This window comes from Balaenoptera borealis (genome assembly GCF_965194805.1).
Source record: "Balaenoptera borealis genome assembly, chromosome: 16".
Classification (NCBI taxonomy): Eukaryota; Metazoa; Chordata; class Mammalia; order Artiodactyla; family Balaenopteridae; genus Balaenoptera; species Balaenoptera borealis.
In genome coordinates this window covers 11,748,281-11,764,853 of record NC_138872.1, presented here as the reverse complement: position 1 = coordinate 11,764,853, position 16,573 = coordinate 11,748,281, and the positions used below count along the sequence as shown (strand labels likewise).

Here is a 16,573-nt window from a genome sequence, read left to right as displayed (position 1 = left end):
CTCTTTTCAGCGGCAACAGTATCCAGCATGACTTTATAAGATTGTATTGTTTCCATTGTATTTTTCCAGTGTCCTGTAGAAATGTGATACTGATTTTCTATTTGTAGCTTGGGAGTGATAACAGATCTCCCTTTAAAATTTGTTTGCTGAAGTTTAAAGAAAGAACAACTCGATTGAAGAGAAAGATTCAGTAATAGTGCATAAGTAAATATTAAGTAATAGTAGTAACTATTTAAATTTGGGAAACAGTGGCTGAAGCACAAAGCCTGTTCCACAAAGCCAGTCTCTGGATCTGGCTCCACATTTTCCAGATTTCCCTCCCTCCCTCCCTCCCTCCCGTCAGAGAGGCCAGGAGGCGCGGCCCACCCGCTAGCCCCGCCCCCAGCCCGACGCACGTTCCATAAACCACGCCCCTAGCTCCTCCCCTCGGGCTCCTCCTTCTAGGCCGCCGTTGCCCTGCGCTCAGCGGCGGCAAGATGGCGGCGCAACTGCAGGACCGTGATGGTGGTTCGCAGCTGGCAGGGCCCGCGGCGGAGGCCGACCCCCTGGGCCGCTTCACGTGTCCCGTCTGCCTAGAGGTGTACGAGAAGCCCGTGCAGGTGCCCTGTGGACACGTGTAAGTGGAGGGTCAGGGGCCGGTCGGGGGGGCGCCTGACTGGGAGGAAAATGGAGCCGAGGAGCGAGGCCTCGGCAGGGAGGGTCTCGAGGAAGTGGAAGTTGGCGGGGTGGTCTTCTCTTCCGCCCTGCTTACACCCAAGTATCCCGCTCTTCTGTTGAGCGCCTGCTGTGTTACAGGCAGCCTGCCAGGCTCCTTCCCACGCGCGATGGTGGAGTCGCACCCTGCTGGGGGTTTGGTAGGGTCTAAAGTCGGCTCTTGGGGAGCCAGTTTCCCTTAAATAGTCTGTACGTGGCCCCTGAAGTACACTGTGTATGGCGTCATGTGTCCAGCTGTGCCAAGTAATGCTAATGTTCACTACAGTTGGGGAAACGCCGGACTAGACCAAAAGAACAAAAGGGAAGTCTTGATGTAGATCTGACCAGTCTGCCCTTCACTGTGAAAGAGGTGGGGAGTTGGCAGATAGGGATTGTTAGCATTCCTACTTGGGTACGAGGTTTGTTGCACTGTATTTGAAATTAGAAAGCCTCCATATTGCTAATAGACTGCTTATAACGACTAAAGGAGATGTGTGTGAAAATGTCCAGTACAGGTTCTGGGGTAGGTGCTTTGAGGTTGGCTGGATTTGAATCTAAGCCTTGCTCCATCAGACACACATCAGACGCTTAAGTTGAAAGAACTGTAGAGAATGTGGCTACCTTCCTCTTGCTACTGGGAGTTGGATTTTCCTCTGTGGCCTTCCCCAGTGCTCGTCACGGGCATCATCTTGGTATTGGTCTTAGGACCCCTCTGTTGGTCAGTAGGCACAATAGGCACCTACTGGACCTCATGGGCATTCTTATTTCTGCAGCACTCCTGCAGGGGAAGAGGGTTGGAGGCCATCTTGCGGGTGAGGGCACTGAGGCTCACTTAGGGCAGGTTCACCATTGTCTACTCTCCCCAGATGGACTGCAGGTGTCTGTTTGCCAGTTCAGAGAACAGTTGGCACCTGGCAAGGGCTCTTCAGGCACACTGACTGCTTTTTGCTTCTTCAAGTGCACCAAGCTCTTTCTAGCTTCAGGCTGTTCCTGTTTGCAGTTCAATTAGCCTGGAACTCTTCTTGCCCCATTTGCACCTCCCCCGTCACTATCCCAGATCCTTTCCAGACTTCAAGTCCCAGTTTAAGTTATCTCCCTTGTCACCATCCCCATTTAAATTACCTCTCTGCTTCTTTCCTGGGGTTTCTTTCTCCTACCTTGCACAGAGCAAAACTTAGAGATCACGAGGGCAGTGATCATGTCTGTTTTGCGCCTCTTTCTGTCCCAGGTGCCCAACGTAGTGTCTGAGCAACCATCTTCCAATCTTATGTTCAACTGGCTAAAATATTTGTGTGCTCACTATGTGCCAGATTTGGGGGCACAGTAGGGAACAAGGTGATTCTGCCCATGGAGTTCACAGTGCGGTGAACTGATGATAAATAAGTACTACTAATGCTCAAACTTTTGTCAAAACTCATTGTGCGATGGGAAGGTATTATAGAGATCAAACCTGGGGTGGGGGCAGGGGGAGTGATCAAGTAAGGAACGAATGAACTAAGAAATTAGTGGTGGAAGCATACTTTGTGAAAGTTGAAGAGGAGCCTAGGTAGCTTTCTCGTTGAGTCCTCCTTTCCTTGGATCAGTCCTCCTTATTATGTTTACCTAATTTTGGATTAATTCAGTGGATTTCATTTACAATTAACATTTATAAAGAGAATTGACCGAGCACAATTTGCCAACTGAAGAGCAGCAAAATTTGAGGTTTCCTTGAGCCAGATGGACCTTTCCTAGGTCAGAGGTCAGGGGGCAGTACTGGGATTCAAACCTTGGCTCTTTTCTATACTCACCATACTAGCTTCGTGTGTTCATCAGTTCAGTGCTGATTGAAGACAGATGGCTACACCTCTGTGAGGGCAGCCAAGTCTCCCTTAGCTCCAGCCAAGTGCTTTTTGCTCTGCCTGGTTGATTTTTGCTAACTTTTGTGCTTGGAAGTGAGCATCACTGCAGCTCCGGCTGCGTGGGGCATTGAATTTTTATAAAACTTTATTTCAAGCCCTGAATTTTACATCCCCCTCCAACTTAGTGGAGTACAGCTGGAGAATGGCAGGTGGCTGGGTGCCCAAGAGAAGGATTTTCTAAGTAGCATTATAACAGGAAGTGGAGCATCTAGAAGGCTGAACTAGAAAAAGGCCCATAAATAGGAAATGGAAACTAAAAGCCAGTCCAAGATACAGGGGCCATTTAAAAGCAGACTTGTTCGTCGGGCATGACTCAGTCACAGAGTGGCTTGTGAACATTGATCTCTGAGCTGAATCTCGGTGTATGCTTGAAGGGAGGCTTTGAGCCGCTTTTATCTACAAGCTGGGTTTGATTTCATTATGCTCTCTGGGATCTTCTGTGCTCTCTTGGGTTACTCTATTGACCTGCCTTTGAGAAGAGGTACAACAAATGATGGCCATAAGGCCCCATCTGCCTCTTTAACCTCATCACTTATCCTCTCCCCGTGGTCTACCACATCATGGCCTCAGAGACCTTCCCTTCTACCTTTTGGTTCCCGCTTTGCACTTGGTGTCATCTCTGTGGAACTCTTTTCATCCACGTCTGTGCGGCTCTCCTCATAATTTTAGGTCTCAGCTCAACTGTTACCCCCTTAAAGAAGCTTTCTGTGATCCCCTTCCCCCGCAGCTGATCTCTTTGCCTTGTTTTATTTCCTTCATATATTTAATCACTATCTGAAATTAACACTTGTGTTTTCCTCTACTCTGGAATATAAGCATCATGATGACAGGGACTTTGTTTAGTTCACCACTGTGCCCTCGGTTGTGAATCATTAGACCCGCTCACCTTCTCCCATCCTGGTTTAGAATTTTGTCTAGCAGCATTTAACATCTAGCTAAATAACAAAAAGGAAGAAAATTTTTAGAGACAGTAAAAAATGGTCAGATGCACAAATTACCTTTGATTATATGTCCTGAGTTCTTCCTGGCAGATTTTGTTATCTTGTCTGTCAGGTTGAGTATGTAGCCAGGGTATTTTCATGCCGTATCATTCCTTCTTTCTCTGTACCGTATCTGAGTATCACCACCTGTCTAGGCTTCGGACAGAAAGTTGGTCATCTTTGACTTCTTTGCTTTTCCAAATTCAGTAAATTACCAAGTCCTACTGATTCTACCCCTGAATCATTTCCTGACTTCTTTATTGCCTCGCGGTTTCTTGCCTTTGGCCATCTGTTTGGTTTCTACATCAAGTCTTTTCTCGTCTTTCCTCATCTAAAAAATTTTTAAAGCCGACAACTCTATTGTTCATGATAACGCCAGAGTTATTTTTCTAAAACTTGAATTTGGTCTGGTTGCTACCTTGTTTTAAACACCTGGCTCCCTACTGCTTATGAGGAAAGGTGTTAAACACTCACGATGCATCTGAGGAAATAAAAGTCTAAGTCTAAGGGCCTGGAATATTCTTCCCCTCCTGTACCACTGAACTCTTTCTTTTAAGGCTCTTTCGCGGATGCTGCCTCTGAAGTCTTACCAGCTCTGTCCTTCTTGGGTCACAACTGTTGCTCTTGACTTTGTGTTTCCATAGTGCTTTGCATTCACCTCTAGTGATAGCCGCGTCTGTTTGTGGTGCATTTCATATGTGCTAGGCACTGTATGCATAATCCACCCTCCCAACAATCCTACAAGTAGGTACTATGATCTCCACTTCACAGAGGAGAAACTGAAGTTCAGGAGATCCCACCAAGATCCCTCAGCGGCAGGGGCTGAGGTCTGAAGACTGTGCCGTAGCACCTTCTGCCATGTCGTGGGAGTTTGCATTTATTTCTGTTGCTGGACCTGTGTGTTCGTTGCAAGGAACACCCTCCCCCCCTTTTTCTTGCCCAGAAGGACTCAGTATTTGAATCAAGAGCAGGGAGCAAGTTGTTTTTTATTCATTGATGTCATTTTAAAAGTTTATCCATTTTTGTTGTCTTGTCTCCACGATGCATGACGCAGGTTCTCTGTATGTCTTGTTCTAGCTTTTGCTCTGCATGCCTGCAGGAATGTCTGAAGCCGAAGAAGCCTGTCTGTGGGGTGTGTCGCAGCACTCTGGCACCTGGCGTCCGAGCCGTGGAGCTCGAGCGGCAGATTGAGAGCACAGAGACTTCTTGCCATGGCTGCCGTAAAAATGTATGTGGAAGTAAAACGGAAGAGTCAGTGTCTTTCTATAAGATGGGTAAAATGTAGATCTGTTGCCACGTTGTTTCTGAAGTTAGAACGTGACTAAGTGACTAACAGCACGTGTGCATGCTGGTTATCTGTGGCAGTGGCTGTGCTGTTGCATTTTGGTAACCTTAATTGGTTGTGGTGGGGTTTTTTTTCCTTTAAAAATTGGTTTAGTATATTACATAGTTTAGCTTTGAAAGCCATAGAAATCAGTTGTCCCAGTTTTTTCCTACAGAAGACCTATTTTCCCAAAGCAGCATGCACAGTTTTAATTAGAATATAATGACAATGATATTTCTTAATTTTTTTAAATATAAAATGAAGTCAGTGACTCAAAGTTACCTGCTGCAATGAGTTTGAGGGGAATTTTTTTCTTTTTCTTTTTTTTTTTGGCCATGCCACCCGGCATGCAGGATCTTAGTTCCCCAACCCCAGGGATGGAACCCGCGCCCCCTGCAGTGGAAGTGCGGAGTCTTAACCACTGGAACACCAGGGAAGTCCTGAGGGGAAATTTTATAATGTATATTACTAAAGATATAAAACTTGTTCAACTTTTTAGCACTTGGCAAGGAGGAATTGTAGTGCAAAGGTCAATATGAAGTCATTTGATTATAATAGCAATATCTAACATTTGAAATGCATCCATACTCTTTTGTATGACCATGTTAGAGTCAAGAATATTTATTTTAACATCTGTTGTAACTGCACAGGTTACAACATTTTATTTTCAAAGAGATATACACAGCATTATTGGTTTTTAAATCATTATGATTTTATTAATTCCAAACAACACAAAAATATAAACTAATATAGGCTTGTTCCCCACTCCAGAGATTACCTCTTTAAAAATGCTTCAATTTAGAAGGCTGCAAAACATTTTTCTGCCCATTGACGAACACAAGTGTGGGATTTCTACAAAGTAGGATCATACTATAATATATACTTCTGCAAGTTCTTTTCACTTTTGAAAACTTTTTTACTTAATGACTTTGACATCCTCGCATGTTAGTTTCATTACTTTAACACCTTAATACGGATAGCCATAAAATGGATATACCTTACCATTTCTTTCCTTTCAGAGTGATTTAGCACTAGGGCTACACAGTGGCTGTGGTTCTGAGTAGGGCTCTTTCCCATCCCTTTTAATTGGGAGCTCTTTGATAGACAGCTTGAGGTCAAGTTCTTTAGCTGGAGATAAGACAGAAAGAAGCATCATGGTAAGCCAGAGCTCAAATACTGAAACATATTTTTCCTTGTAGTTTCGTTTGTTTTAGAAACTCAGTATACTGAAATAAAGTTTCCTGTTACCTTCATCTTTCTTTATGTATGCATGATGAGTTTTTAAAAATTTCTGTATGCTTTGTGATTGTATTATATTATACCTCCAAAAATGTTTATCTTCCCTTTACCTCCTCTTTCTTCATTCCTTACACTTTTTCTTTCTTTTTAGATCACCTGTGATGAAGCACTCTTCCTGTGGGTTTTCTTTTCTCTTTCCATCTTGCAAAGACTAGATTTTATTAGAGAAATAGAATTCAGATTCTGGGGGTTTTTTTGTAAGATCATTTATCACAATCTGGTGATAGGATATAATTGTTTAACTAGGATTACTAGCCTTTATCCCTTTTACGTAAATCATCACTTTTCTCTGCCGCACTTATAATGGAATGTGGTTCTTGGCTTGCGTAAGGAGATTAGTTTAAGTGCTAGTGTGGAAAACTTTAAAAACTTCACTGGGTTTGGAGTGCCTCTGAGCAGAGAGCATATCATGAATAAAGCAAACCTCTCTGAGAGTGATTTTAGAGTGGAAGCAGATATCCTTGTTTGGTCAAGTAAAACATCAGGCTTGGTATTAACAGAAACCCTGCAACAGTCAGAGTTTCAGTCCCATCAGCATAGCCAGGAGTCTGGTGAGATTGTTTGCCAGGGTGATATAGGTCTAGTTTTCATCTTGCCTTTGCTTTGGGACTATGTTGGACTGGGTACAAGATCCTGACTAACTTGTGGGCTCTGATTCTTCCTACTTAAGTTCTTCCTATCCAAGATCCGTGCGCATGTGGCCACCTGTTCCAAATACCAGAATTACATCATGGAAGGTGTGAAGGCCACCACCAAGGATGTGTCCCTTCAGCCAAGGTAAATGACTCTGTCACTCTCTTAGGTGGACGTCTTTCTTCATGAATTTTGGAAAGTGGAGGTATAATTGTTATGCTGGCTAAAGCTGACCTAAGGTTTTGTTTTGGGGTGGGTGTGGAGAAGGACTCTCATGTTCACTTCAAATATTAGCTGAGCTGTTACTTTCAAATCATTTGACCTGATGCATAAGTGATCATCAGAACCCCTGTCATAACACATTGAGTGAACTTTGCTCCTTTTGGGAGGGTACAGTGATTGAAATTGTGCGGAAAGGTACTCACAGAGAGGTTTCTTCTTTTTTCCTGCCTTTCATCTTCCAGAAATGTCCCAAACCGTTATACGTTTCCTTGTCCTTACTGTCCCGAGAAGAATTTTGATCAAGAAGGACTTGTAGAACACTGCAAGTTGTTCCATAGCACGGACACTAAATCTGTGGTAAGAGTAACTCTTTGAGTTTTTTGTTTTGTTATGTGGGTTTTTGTTGTTGTTGTTTTTTGAATTTTTATGGGGAAAGAAAGTCAAACTTAACAGAAAAATTACAGGGTTAGTTAAATGAACTCTATGTACCCTTCACCTAGAGTCACAGATTAATAAGCTTTTACCATATTTGCTTAACCATACTCTATATACGTATTTTATGCTAACCATTTGAGAATAAGTTACAGATATCATGACCCTTTGTCCCTAAATACTTCAGCACATGTCTCCTAAGAAGAAGTAATGTCTTCTTAGAAAACCACATTTTTTTGTGAGTTTGATTTTCACATTCAGGAATTGTAGCATTGATACAATCTAATACCTCCTTTGGAATTCATGTTTAAATTTTAACAATTGTAGTGTCCTTCATAGCAATCTCCCCTGGCCCCCAAATCCTGGATCTGTGAGTTATATTTAGGTGTCATGTCTCTTTAGTCCTCAGTTTTTCTTTGTCTTTCATGCCCTTGACATTTTTAAAGAGGACAGGCCAGTTGTTTTGTAGAACGCCCTTCAATTTGGGTTTGTCTGTTTCTTCATGATTACGTGCAGGGATGCTACACGTCCGGGTATACATCAGGCGGGTCATGTGATGTTTGTTGTTCCCATTGTTGGTAATGTTAACTTGGATCCCCTGGTGTCTGCATAAAGCTGCCATTTTCTATTTGAGTAGCGTCTTCATAGTTGTGGGGAAAGAGAATGTAGATGAAATTATTAGGAAAGTGCTTATCAGTCCTTTGATATTTAATTTATATATCAAGGCTGACATGTAGTTTTCTTTAAAAAAAAAAAAGTTTGAATTTGGTCCATCTCAGCAGTGTTATCCTTCCCTCTTAATGTGATTGACAGACTAGGTCTTAATACAACTTTCTCTATAGTTTTGTTTGTTTTCCCATTTATCTCACACTGCTTCTGTTGAACTATGTAGCAAGTTTTATGAGCAGATCTTCAGCTCCACTGCTGTAAAAGATGGTGCACAGACTTGAGAATTTGCATGAGCTTTTGCTAGTAGAATTAGGCCTGATGGCACTCTGTGTTTTTCTGTCTTAAATCTTAAGATTCAGCTAGTCTGTTTGAGAATACCTTGAATCTTCTCTTTATTGAACTCCTTGCCAAGTCCAAATTCTGGTCAGTACAGCTACTTTTTACACTGGGCTCCCTGGACTCTTAATGTTGTGCTGTGACAGATTCCACAGATGAATCCCCCTTCTCTCTGCTTTTCCCAACTCCCCAAACTAGGGAACTGGGCTGGCTTGGCCCAGCGAGCACGCTGTTTTCAGCCAGGCCCTATTGCCGCTGGCGCACACACACACTGTCTGGTGGCTATTCTGGGCACTCTCTTTTCATTAAGTTCCTGGCATGAACTGTCCCCATCTTTTCCACAGATAATGTGAGTCCTGCTTTTCACTAAGATCCAAGTACCAGGTGTGTGTTCCTTTCTTCTCTGTTCGTTCTGTCTCAGGAGCTCTCTGATCTATCTCTGAGGTCACAGACTGGCAGCCTGTCTGGCCCATACACAATTTCATTTCCCCAAACTTTAAAAATCAGCAGATTTCTCAATCTTGATACTCTACATTTGAGAAATTAGAAGTTCCGGCAAAAGTTGGCTGGCTCTGAATAGTGCTGGCCCCTCTAGATGGGATGGCTCACAGACATCCTGCTTTGCTTGTTTGCCTTTCCCGCCGGGTTCCTGTGAACACTTGAGAGTGCACCCCTCGTTCTGTGTCCTTATCATTCCCTCGTGCTGAGGAAAAGGCTCCTTTGCAAGTCTGCCTCTTCTCTGCCCGCATCCTCAGATCCAGGCGAAGGACTGAGACTAGGGCCTTGCCCTGCTCCTGAGGCTTCCTCTCCCCACCATGTTTCTCCTGTCACCTTCAGCTTTTCTCTCTACCCGCTCCTAACACTTGCTTTCCTTCAGACATGCCCAGTCTTCCCTGTCTAATTGGTGGGAGGAATATTTGATCCACTGTTTTCTCTATATAGCCTGCAGTTTCTCTTTTCCTTCAAGCTTTGGTTTGTCAGCTGCTGCTGTCTCTTCCATGTTCTCTCCTTTATCCCTTTAGAGTCCAGCGTCCACTGCTGGCATCACATTATCCAGGGGCCCAGCTGATCTTCTTAAGTCCTTGTTTTCTGTCACCTCGCTACAATTTTAAAAATTTGTTTCTTTGTATGTAGTCAGTTCCTTGTATAAGAAGTGGACTGTGGCCTCTTCCCCTAGACTCCTGGTTCCCTCTATACCATCAGTTATTCAAGTATATTTTTGCAATTTAGTTTATGTTTGGATGTAATACATGCATTATATTACCACTTGTCATTTTTGTATAATAGAAGTAAACCCAGTGTAAAAGTAAAACACCACACCATGCCTGCCGGCCTTTCATGAGATCAGTCACAAAGAATTGATTATTTTCTCTCAAAAATAAACAGCCCCATCATTTGATACTAATACCCGTCCTTCTGAGATCTGTATCTTTATTACATAGATGAGTGTTGAGGTTTCTGAGGCAGATGCCAATCTGGAATGGCCATCGCATCCCAGACCCATCTGGGATGAGCCACTTCTCAGCCGCCAGGGCTTCAGATTGATCTGCATTACACTTAGTAAATCCCCACTCCTTGGAGATGCAGATGTCCTGGCGGCCAGGGAACCTGAACTTGGCCCTGCACAGGGCCTCAACCACGTGCTCCTCGTTCTGCAGCTTGGTGTGGATGGGCATGATGACTTCGCCAACGTGGACTCTGGCTACTGTGCCCGAGGGCTTTCCCAAGGCACCCTGTGTACCTGTCTGGAGCCTAGACTGAGGACGGCCTGAGGCCAGACATTTTCTTTTCCTATGATTCCAGAATAGCTGCTCAGTACACATTCTTTGTCTGCACTAAGCATGATATGTTCTATGAAAAACACCCCAAAGCCAAGTTTTCAGCTGCTTCTTCAAGATGTTTCAGTTATGGTTCTTAATAACCAATTACTAATTGAAAGAGCAAATGAGCTTAGGCACAGAGATACACAGACACTACCACCTGCCCCCACTACCCATTTTCCATTTTAAAGTTAGCCAGATAAGCTCAACTATTTTAGTAATTATGAAAACTAAAACGGATGTTAAGTCAAATGATAGAGCTACTCAAATTCATTTCCTACCACTGTCTCCCCTGCACTCATTTCTGGAAGTGAATAAGTGAAGAAACCAGCGTACCACGCACGCTAAGTGGACTGCCCACATTGTGAAGCTGGTTAGTGCAGAACCAGTACTGGAACCCAGTGTCCTGGCTCCTAAACCAGTTCTGTCTTAACAGCATCAGAGACACCTCTGTGGAGTGCTCATTGGCCTCTGAGTAGTGCTCCACTGTGTGTGTGGAAAATACAAAATTATGTCATCCAGAGACATTTCTAGCTTTCAAGTGTATGATTCATGCTGTCCTCCTCTTTTGTCCCCCTTTGGATGCAAGTGACAGCTCATTTCTACACACTAACCAATGTTGTTGACATCTGTCCACATCAGTACATGTAGATCTGATTCTTTTTTAATGAGCTTCTCAGTTTTCCATTACTTGTCTGTACCATGATTTAACTGGTCCCTTATTGATAAACGTCAAGGTTACTTCCAGACAGTATCAGAAAATTTGATGAAAGACTGGATATTAAATGCTACTAAAAAAAATTGTTGATCGATGGGTGAGATAATAAATAGTACTGTATTTGTAAAGGGAAACATTTTTAAGACTGTTCTGAAACAGTTAAGGGTGAATTGTTGTGTCTTATTTTTAAATGCTTCATTTTTTGCTGAAGTAAGTATGCCAAACTTAAATCTAGGTGTTGGGGATAAGGGATGGTTTATCAAACTATTATCTACTTCCCTATAGTTCTGAAGTTTTTCATAGTACATTTTTAAAGACTGTCATAGATTTTAACATACCTTTGCCTATATTTACGTATGTCTGAAAAATAAAGTCTTAGCCTGCAGCCAGTTAAGCCGACCGTGCTCTTTTCTCCGTGGGGGCCCGGTGTGCAATGGCTGCAAAGAGCAGCCTCCTTGGTAGTGTATGCAGCCTGTTGCCTGTACGGGTTGCCCGAAGGGACCTTGGAGACAGCCCTTTCCAGTGGACATTCATGTCTGGCCTCAGGCCGTCCCCAGTCTAGGCTCCAGACAGGTAGGTACACAGGGTGCCTTGGGAAAGCCCTCGGGCACAGTAGCCAGAGTCTTCGTTGGCGAAGTCATCATGCCCATCCACACCAAGCTGCAGAACGAGGAGCACGTGGTTAAGGCCCTGTGCAGGGCCAAGTTCAGGTTCCCTGGCCGCCAGGACATCTGCATCTCCAAGGAGTGGGGATTTACTAAGTGTAATGCAGATCAGTCTGAAGCCCTGGCGGCTGAGAAGTGGCTCATCCCAGATGGCTCTGGGGTCAAATACATCCCTAATATTGGCCCCTGGACAGAGGCACTCATGAGACCTTGGCCCTGTCCCTTCCTCACTGAAGCCCATCAGTGAATCCCACTTCCTAACAAAAAAAGAATAGTAATAAAGTCTTAGATATGGATTAATTTGGTCAAAGGTTAAGTACACTCATAATTTTGATAGATACTGCTAAACTACTCTGTGGTATCTGGTACTGCAACCTAATTTTTTGTCCTTTTTTTCCCTCCTTTGGCTTCTTGAAATCCCTCTGATTATTTTGGCTCTGTTGAAGCCTCACTTCCTTCAGCCCTTGGTCCTCTGTTCTGCTCCTCTGCTTCTGCAGAACTCCTTAAACGTCAGTGTTTCGGCCCTTTGCTTTGGAAGCCTCCTCCTCCCCAGACTCTGGTTCTGATCATGCTCTCCTCCACAGCGCCAGCCGCCTGCCTGGCTCCTTCACCATTTTGCATTTATCTCATGTCAACCCCCTTGGTCACATATCTTCCTTGTAGATGGTGGGGTTCCATTGTCAAGCCAGACCACTTACGCCTACTTCTCCCCCCACCCCCCTCTCTGCCCCTCGCCTTGAATTTTCCATTCTAGCCAGACTCATTGGCTGCTTGCCACGTACTCTTTGTCTTTCCAAATATCTCCCGCTCTTCAAAGCCCAAATCAACCTCTTGTGTGAAGGCCCTTTAGCCTGAGCCCCCTTGTCTGAGCATTTACTTTATAAAAACAGCACGTAAGGCTGTGTTTTACTTCCTTGGGATGTTGCTCATCTGTCATTTCCTTGGTTTTCTTTGTGCTTTTAGATCATTTTGTGTGCTGGGTTGGAAGGTCGTAGTCTAGGCTCCTCCTAGGCTGACACAGTGTTCTCACCTCAGTAGGGGATCAAAAATGGGTGGTATCATGGCCTAAGCCTTTTGACTCGAGTAGGAGACTGACGGTGTCTTCTGGGATGTGAATGTGCACTTGAAGATGTGACCAGGCCCTGGACTGGTGGTCAGGAAAGCTGTCCTGGAAGAAAGGTGGCTGGACACAGGCCACAGAGGGCTGATGTCAGCTCAGACATCCAGTACCTGATACCGTGCTTCTTTATTGAAAGGTTTGTCCGATATGTGCCTCGATGCCCTGGGGAGACCCTAACTACCGCAGCGCCAACTTCATAGAGCACATCCAGCGCCGGCACCAGTTTTCTTACGACACTTTCGTGGTGAGTCTGGAGCCTGGGCTCTAACTCCTTCCCCCGGGGGATGGCACAGCTCCCTCCCTTCTCTTACCTGGAGAACTGTGGGCCTCCTTGGTGAGTTTTGTCACTGATGTGATGGGCTCCCTGGAATGACAGCTGTGTGGTATTTAAGAAGATGAACTGGCCAGTCATCTAGACTGAGATACAGTAAGCTTGCTTTTATTTTATGTTTTCCAAAACTTTTGTCCACTTCGGTATGTGGTTTCTACCTGTTATGGAACCTGGTTTAGGATCCTTAAGTTCAGGTGCCCACGGGAACCAGGCAAGTAATGGAAGTGCTTCTGCTAAGGAATGGCAAGCTGGGCGGTGTGTGACTCAGGTAGTGCAGCCCGCAGCGCCAGCTGATTGTTGTTGTGTGGGAAGACAGGCACAGCACTGCCAGGCTCCTCCCCGCCCCAGCCCCAGGAAGCTGGCAATGCAGAATTTCATATGACGTATCCCGAGTTTATTTTAAAGTACTTCAGGTCAAACGAAACACACCAACAAGCCAAGTGTGGTCATCAGGTTTATATCCTTTCTCTAGAGCTGAGTGGTTTTGAAGAGCACACTGTTGTCTTGGCATTGTAGTGGCAGACAAATCCGGCCGGCTGTTTAAAGTAAACCTTTTATTTGCATATACAGATGTCAAGTTCGGATTTTAGAATAGTATTCAGTTTTTTTGTTTGTTTTTTTGCTGCATCGAGTCTTCATCGCTGCACTCGGGCTTCCTCTAGTTGAGGTGACGGGGGCTACTCTTCGTTGCAGTGCATGGGCTTCACATTGCAGTGGCTTCTCTTGTTGAGGAGCACGGGCCCTAGGCGTGCAGGCTTCAGTAGTTGTGGCAGGCGGGCTCAGACTTGCGGGCTCTAGAGCGCAGGCTCAGTAGTTGTGGCGCACGGGCTTAGTTGCTCTGCGGCATGTGGTATCTTCCCGGATCAGGGCTCGAACTTGTGGCCCCTGCATTAACAGGCGGATTCTTAACCACTGCGCCGCCAGTCAGGCCTCTAGTATTCAGTCTTAATGACTGTGTTTCAGGACCTGAGAAGGAAAGCATGACTCTTTCCTGAGTTGTCATAAAGAGTATTTTACTCTCGGCTTAACAGAGTATCTGAAACTCAAGACTTCAAAATAACTGTCGTTTTGTTAAAGATGAATACAGTTCCCAAGTAGATAGCTTTGCCTCATTGAATCAAAAAGGCTGCTTTCACTTCGGAGCGCTCCAGGTCTGAACGCTTGGTCTGTGCCAGGCTTCACTCAGGTGCTCTCTGGTCCCCACCCTCCCGTCTGAGGGAGCCGTCATCATGGTCATCGTCAGGATGAGGCAGCCGAGGCACAGAGAGATCAAGCACTTTCCCAGAGTCATGCAGCCGGCATCGCAGACCATGGAGCTGGCCCCTGGCCTCTGGCCCCTCTCCAGAGCCACCGCTCACATGCCCTGCTTCTCTGACTGAAAGTGAGTTCTTGCAGCTGCGCACAGTTGGCTGAGGCTGAGCGTCTTTTTTGCCCGTAGGATTACGACGTGGATGAGGAGGACATGATGAACCAGGTGCTGCAGCGCTCCATCATCGACCAGTGAGCAGCGTCTGCTGGGGCTCGTGTTCCAGAGCTTCCATCACGTGCTCAGCGGGAAACATGTGACTCCTCCACCTAAACGTACAACAGATCTAGAAGTGAGCCGTGGTATTAGGACAGGGTCACTTCCGACAGGGAACAGGTCCCCAGATCAGAGCCCTCCTTTCCTTTGGGCTCTTCCCCTACTGTTTACCCTGTTTGTCACATGTCTGGTCTTGCTCCTCAGCCATGTCCTGCAGCCTCTCCCTCCTTTTTGGAAGGGAACCCAGCTTCTCCACCTGTCCTTGTTTCACATTTGAGCCTCGTGTTCGATGTTGACCTCTCAGGTCCTCTGAGCCAGCCAGGACCTTTTCTGGGTCATGAATAGCACAGATGAGACAAGCGTCTCCTCTCCTTGTCCCCGGGGTGTGTGAGCTCTGGCAATAATGCATCTGATCAGTGATGGAGCTCCTTCTGTGCTGTGCAAGTTCCTGTTAGTTCGTCCTTGGCAGCAGCTGCCAGAAGCTGGAGTTACCTCATGGGAGACATTTCACACGTCCTGTTGGGGTGAATGTTCTGGACTTAACATGCTCTGGTGCTGGAAGTTTTGCTTAGTGATATTTTCCTACCATTCCTGCACACCCTTAGGAGTAACTGGTTCAATCTTAAATGCCTGCATGGTGCCTTTTTAGGATAAAGGTGTAACCACATATTTTTAGTGAAAGTAAGTGTTTCTGGCTTAGGGAAGTTAAACTCCATTTATCCATAAGTGGGGAGGAGGGTCACCTAAGTGAGGTGGGAGGGCCATAGCTTTTTGGTTCTGATTTTCAAACTAATGAAGTATTTTCCAATGACTTGGTTATGTTTGCTTCTCTGTTGGGGAGCCTGCTTATGTTCCTGTCCTTGAAGCACAAAAAGGAGTCCTCAAATGAATAAGAAGTCTGGGCGCTCCAGTGGATACTAGTTCTTTTATTTGGTAATTTAGATTAAACTGCGTGTTGCTTTTCTATCACGAATGGTTTCCTTATAAAACTGTTTTCAGCACGTAAGTTGGTGTGTGAAGACCTGCCTCCTAAAGCAGAGGGGTTGGGGAGGTCTGGCACTGCCGCTGCTGTCTCTGACAAGACACGCTCTTCAGAAGGCACAGCACACTTCCTGGGAGCAGTCGGTAGTGGAAACTGTCCACTGGAAACTTGCTTTGCTAATAGCTCCGGAAGCTTGAAGTTCGACTGTTTCACGAATATTAATAAATACGAGGCTAAGCGCTGTCTAATCTGTAGGAGCAGAGCTTCTGATCCACCAAAAGGCATCTGGGTTTTAGGTTCATTTTTCCTTGTTAGACCTCTTGTCTGAATATGGACATTGTTTATGGTCAGTGGCTGAGGTCTCAGATGACAAGGGGCTCTGGGCCTGTGCACTGCACTGTGGGCCTCGCGCTGCCTGCCAGCGAGAGCTGCACATGCCCAGGGCCCAGCAAAGATGGGCCCTTTGGGGGCAAAGTAACTTTTTCTAATGTGCTGTTGCTTGGGAGGGCCCCGATGTTATGGTCAGCTTCTTCACTGTAATTTCTGGAAGAAGTTCATCTCAGTCTAAGTTTAGAGGGAAATTTGACAAAACCTTCATTTGCGGGACCTGATGATGGTGGTCTCACTGGTGATACCAAGAAACTGAGTTCCTTGTATTAAGTGCACTTCATGTATTTCTAATAAGACGACTTTCCAGAAAGTGACATTTGTTATGTTCTGGCTTTTAAAAGGTGAAATATAAATAAATTTCATAATTTATCCAACTGGTAAGCTGTAATGCCTGTTTTCATTAACCACCATTTGCTGAAGTCTGGGCCTGGGGGGGCCTCCGGAAGATTGTTGCTCTTTTTAAGGGGAAGGTCTTGTCTGTCACGAGTGAGTCCCATCTGGCTCTGATCTCAGCTCTGACACTTCGCCGGCAGGCTTCA

General features: G+C 45.2%; 1 protein-coding gene across 3 annotated transcripts; it reads left to right on the top strand.

The window, feature by feature from the left end:
* Window positions 1-444: 444 nt before the first annotated feature.
* RNF114 (ring finger protein 114) lies at window positions 445-16,408 on the top strand. Of its 3 annotated transcripts, XM_082362777.1 has the most exons (7): window positions 445-616; window positions 4,649-4,799; window positions 5,395-5,424; window positions 6,865-6,971; window positions 7,292-7,406; window positions 12,946-13,053; window positions 14,579-16,408. In XM_082362777.1, exons 1-7 carry the CDS (start codon window positions 477-479, stop codon window positions 14,642-14,644), a joined length of 717 nt encoding a protein of 238 aa, XP_082218903.1. In that variant the 5' UTR covers window positions 445-476; the 3' UTR covers window positions 14,645-16,408. The 3 variants fall into 3 exon arrangements, with proteins under 3 accessions (XP_082218903.1, XP_082218904.1, XP_082218905.1); XM_082362778.1 differs by lacking the exon at window positions 5,395-5,424; XM_082362779.1 differs by lacking the exon at window positions 12,946-13,053.
* The last annotated feature ends 165 nt before the right edge of the window (window positions 16,409-16,573 follow it).

Bases quoted from the DNA above. Each gene is read 5' to 3' on its own strand.
- RNF114 (XM_082362777.1), top strand. From the start codon at position 477: ATGGCGGCGCAACTGCAGGACCGTGATGGTGGTTCGCAGCTGGCAGGG. The intron at 4,800-5,394 runs GTATGTGGAAGT...TCAACTTTTTAG, and splicing joins GCCATGGCTGCCGTAAAAAT to CACTTGGCAAGGAGGAATTG. The intron at 6,972-7,291 runs GTAAATGACTCT...TTCATCTTCCAG, and splicing joins GATGTGTCCCTTCAGCCAAG to AAATGTCCCAAACCGTTATA.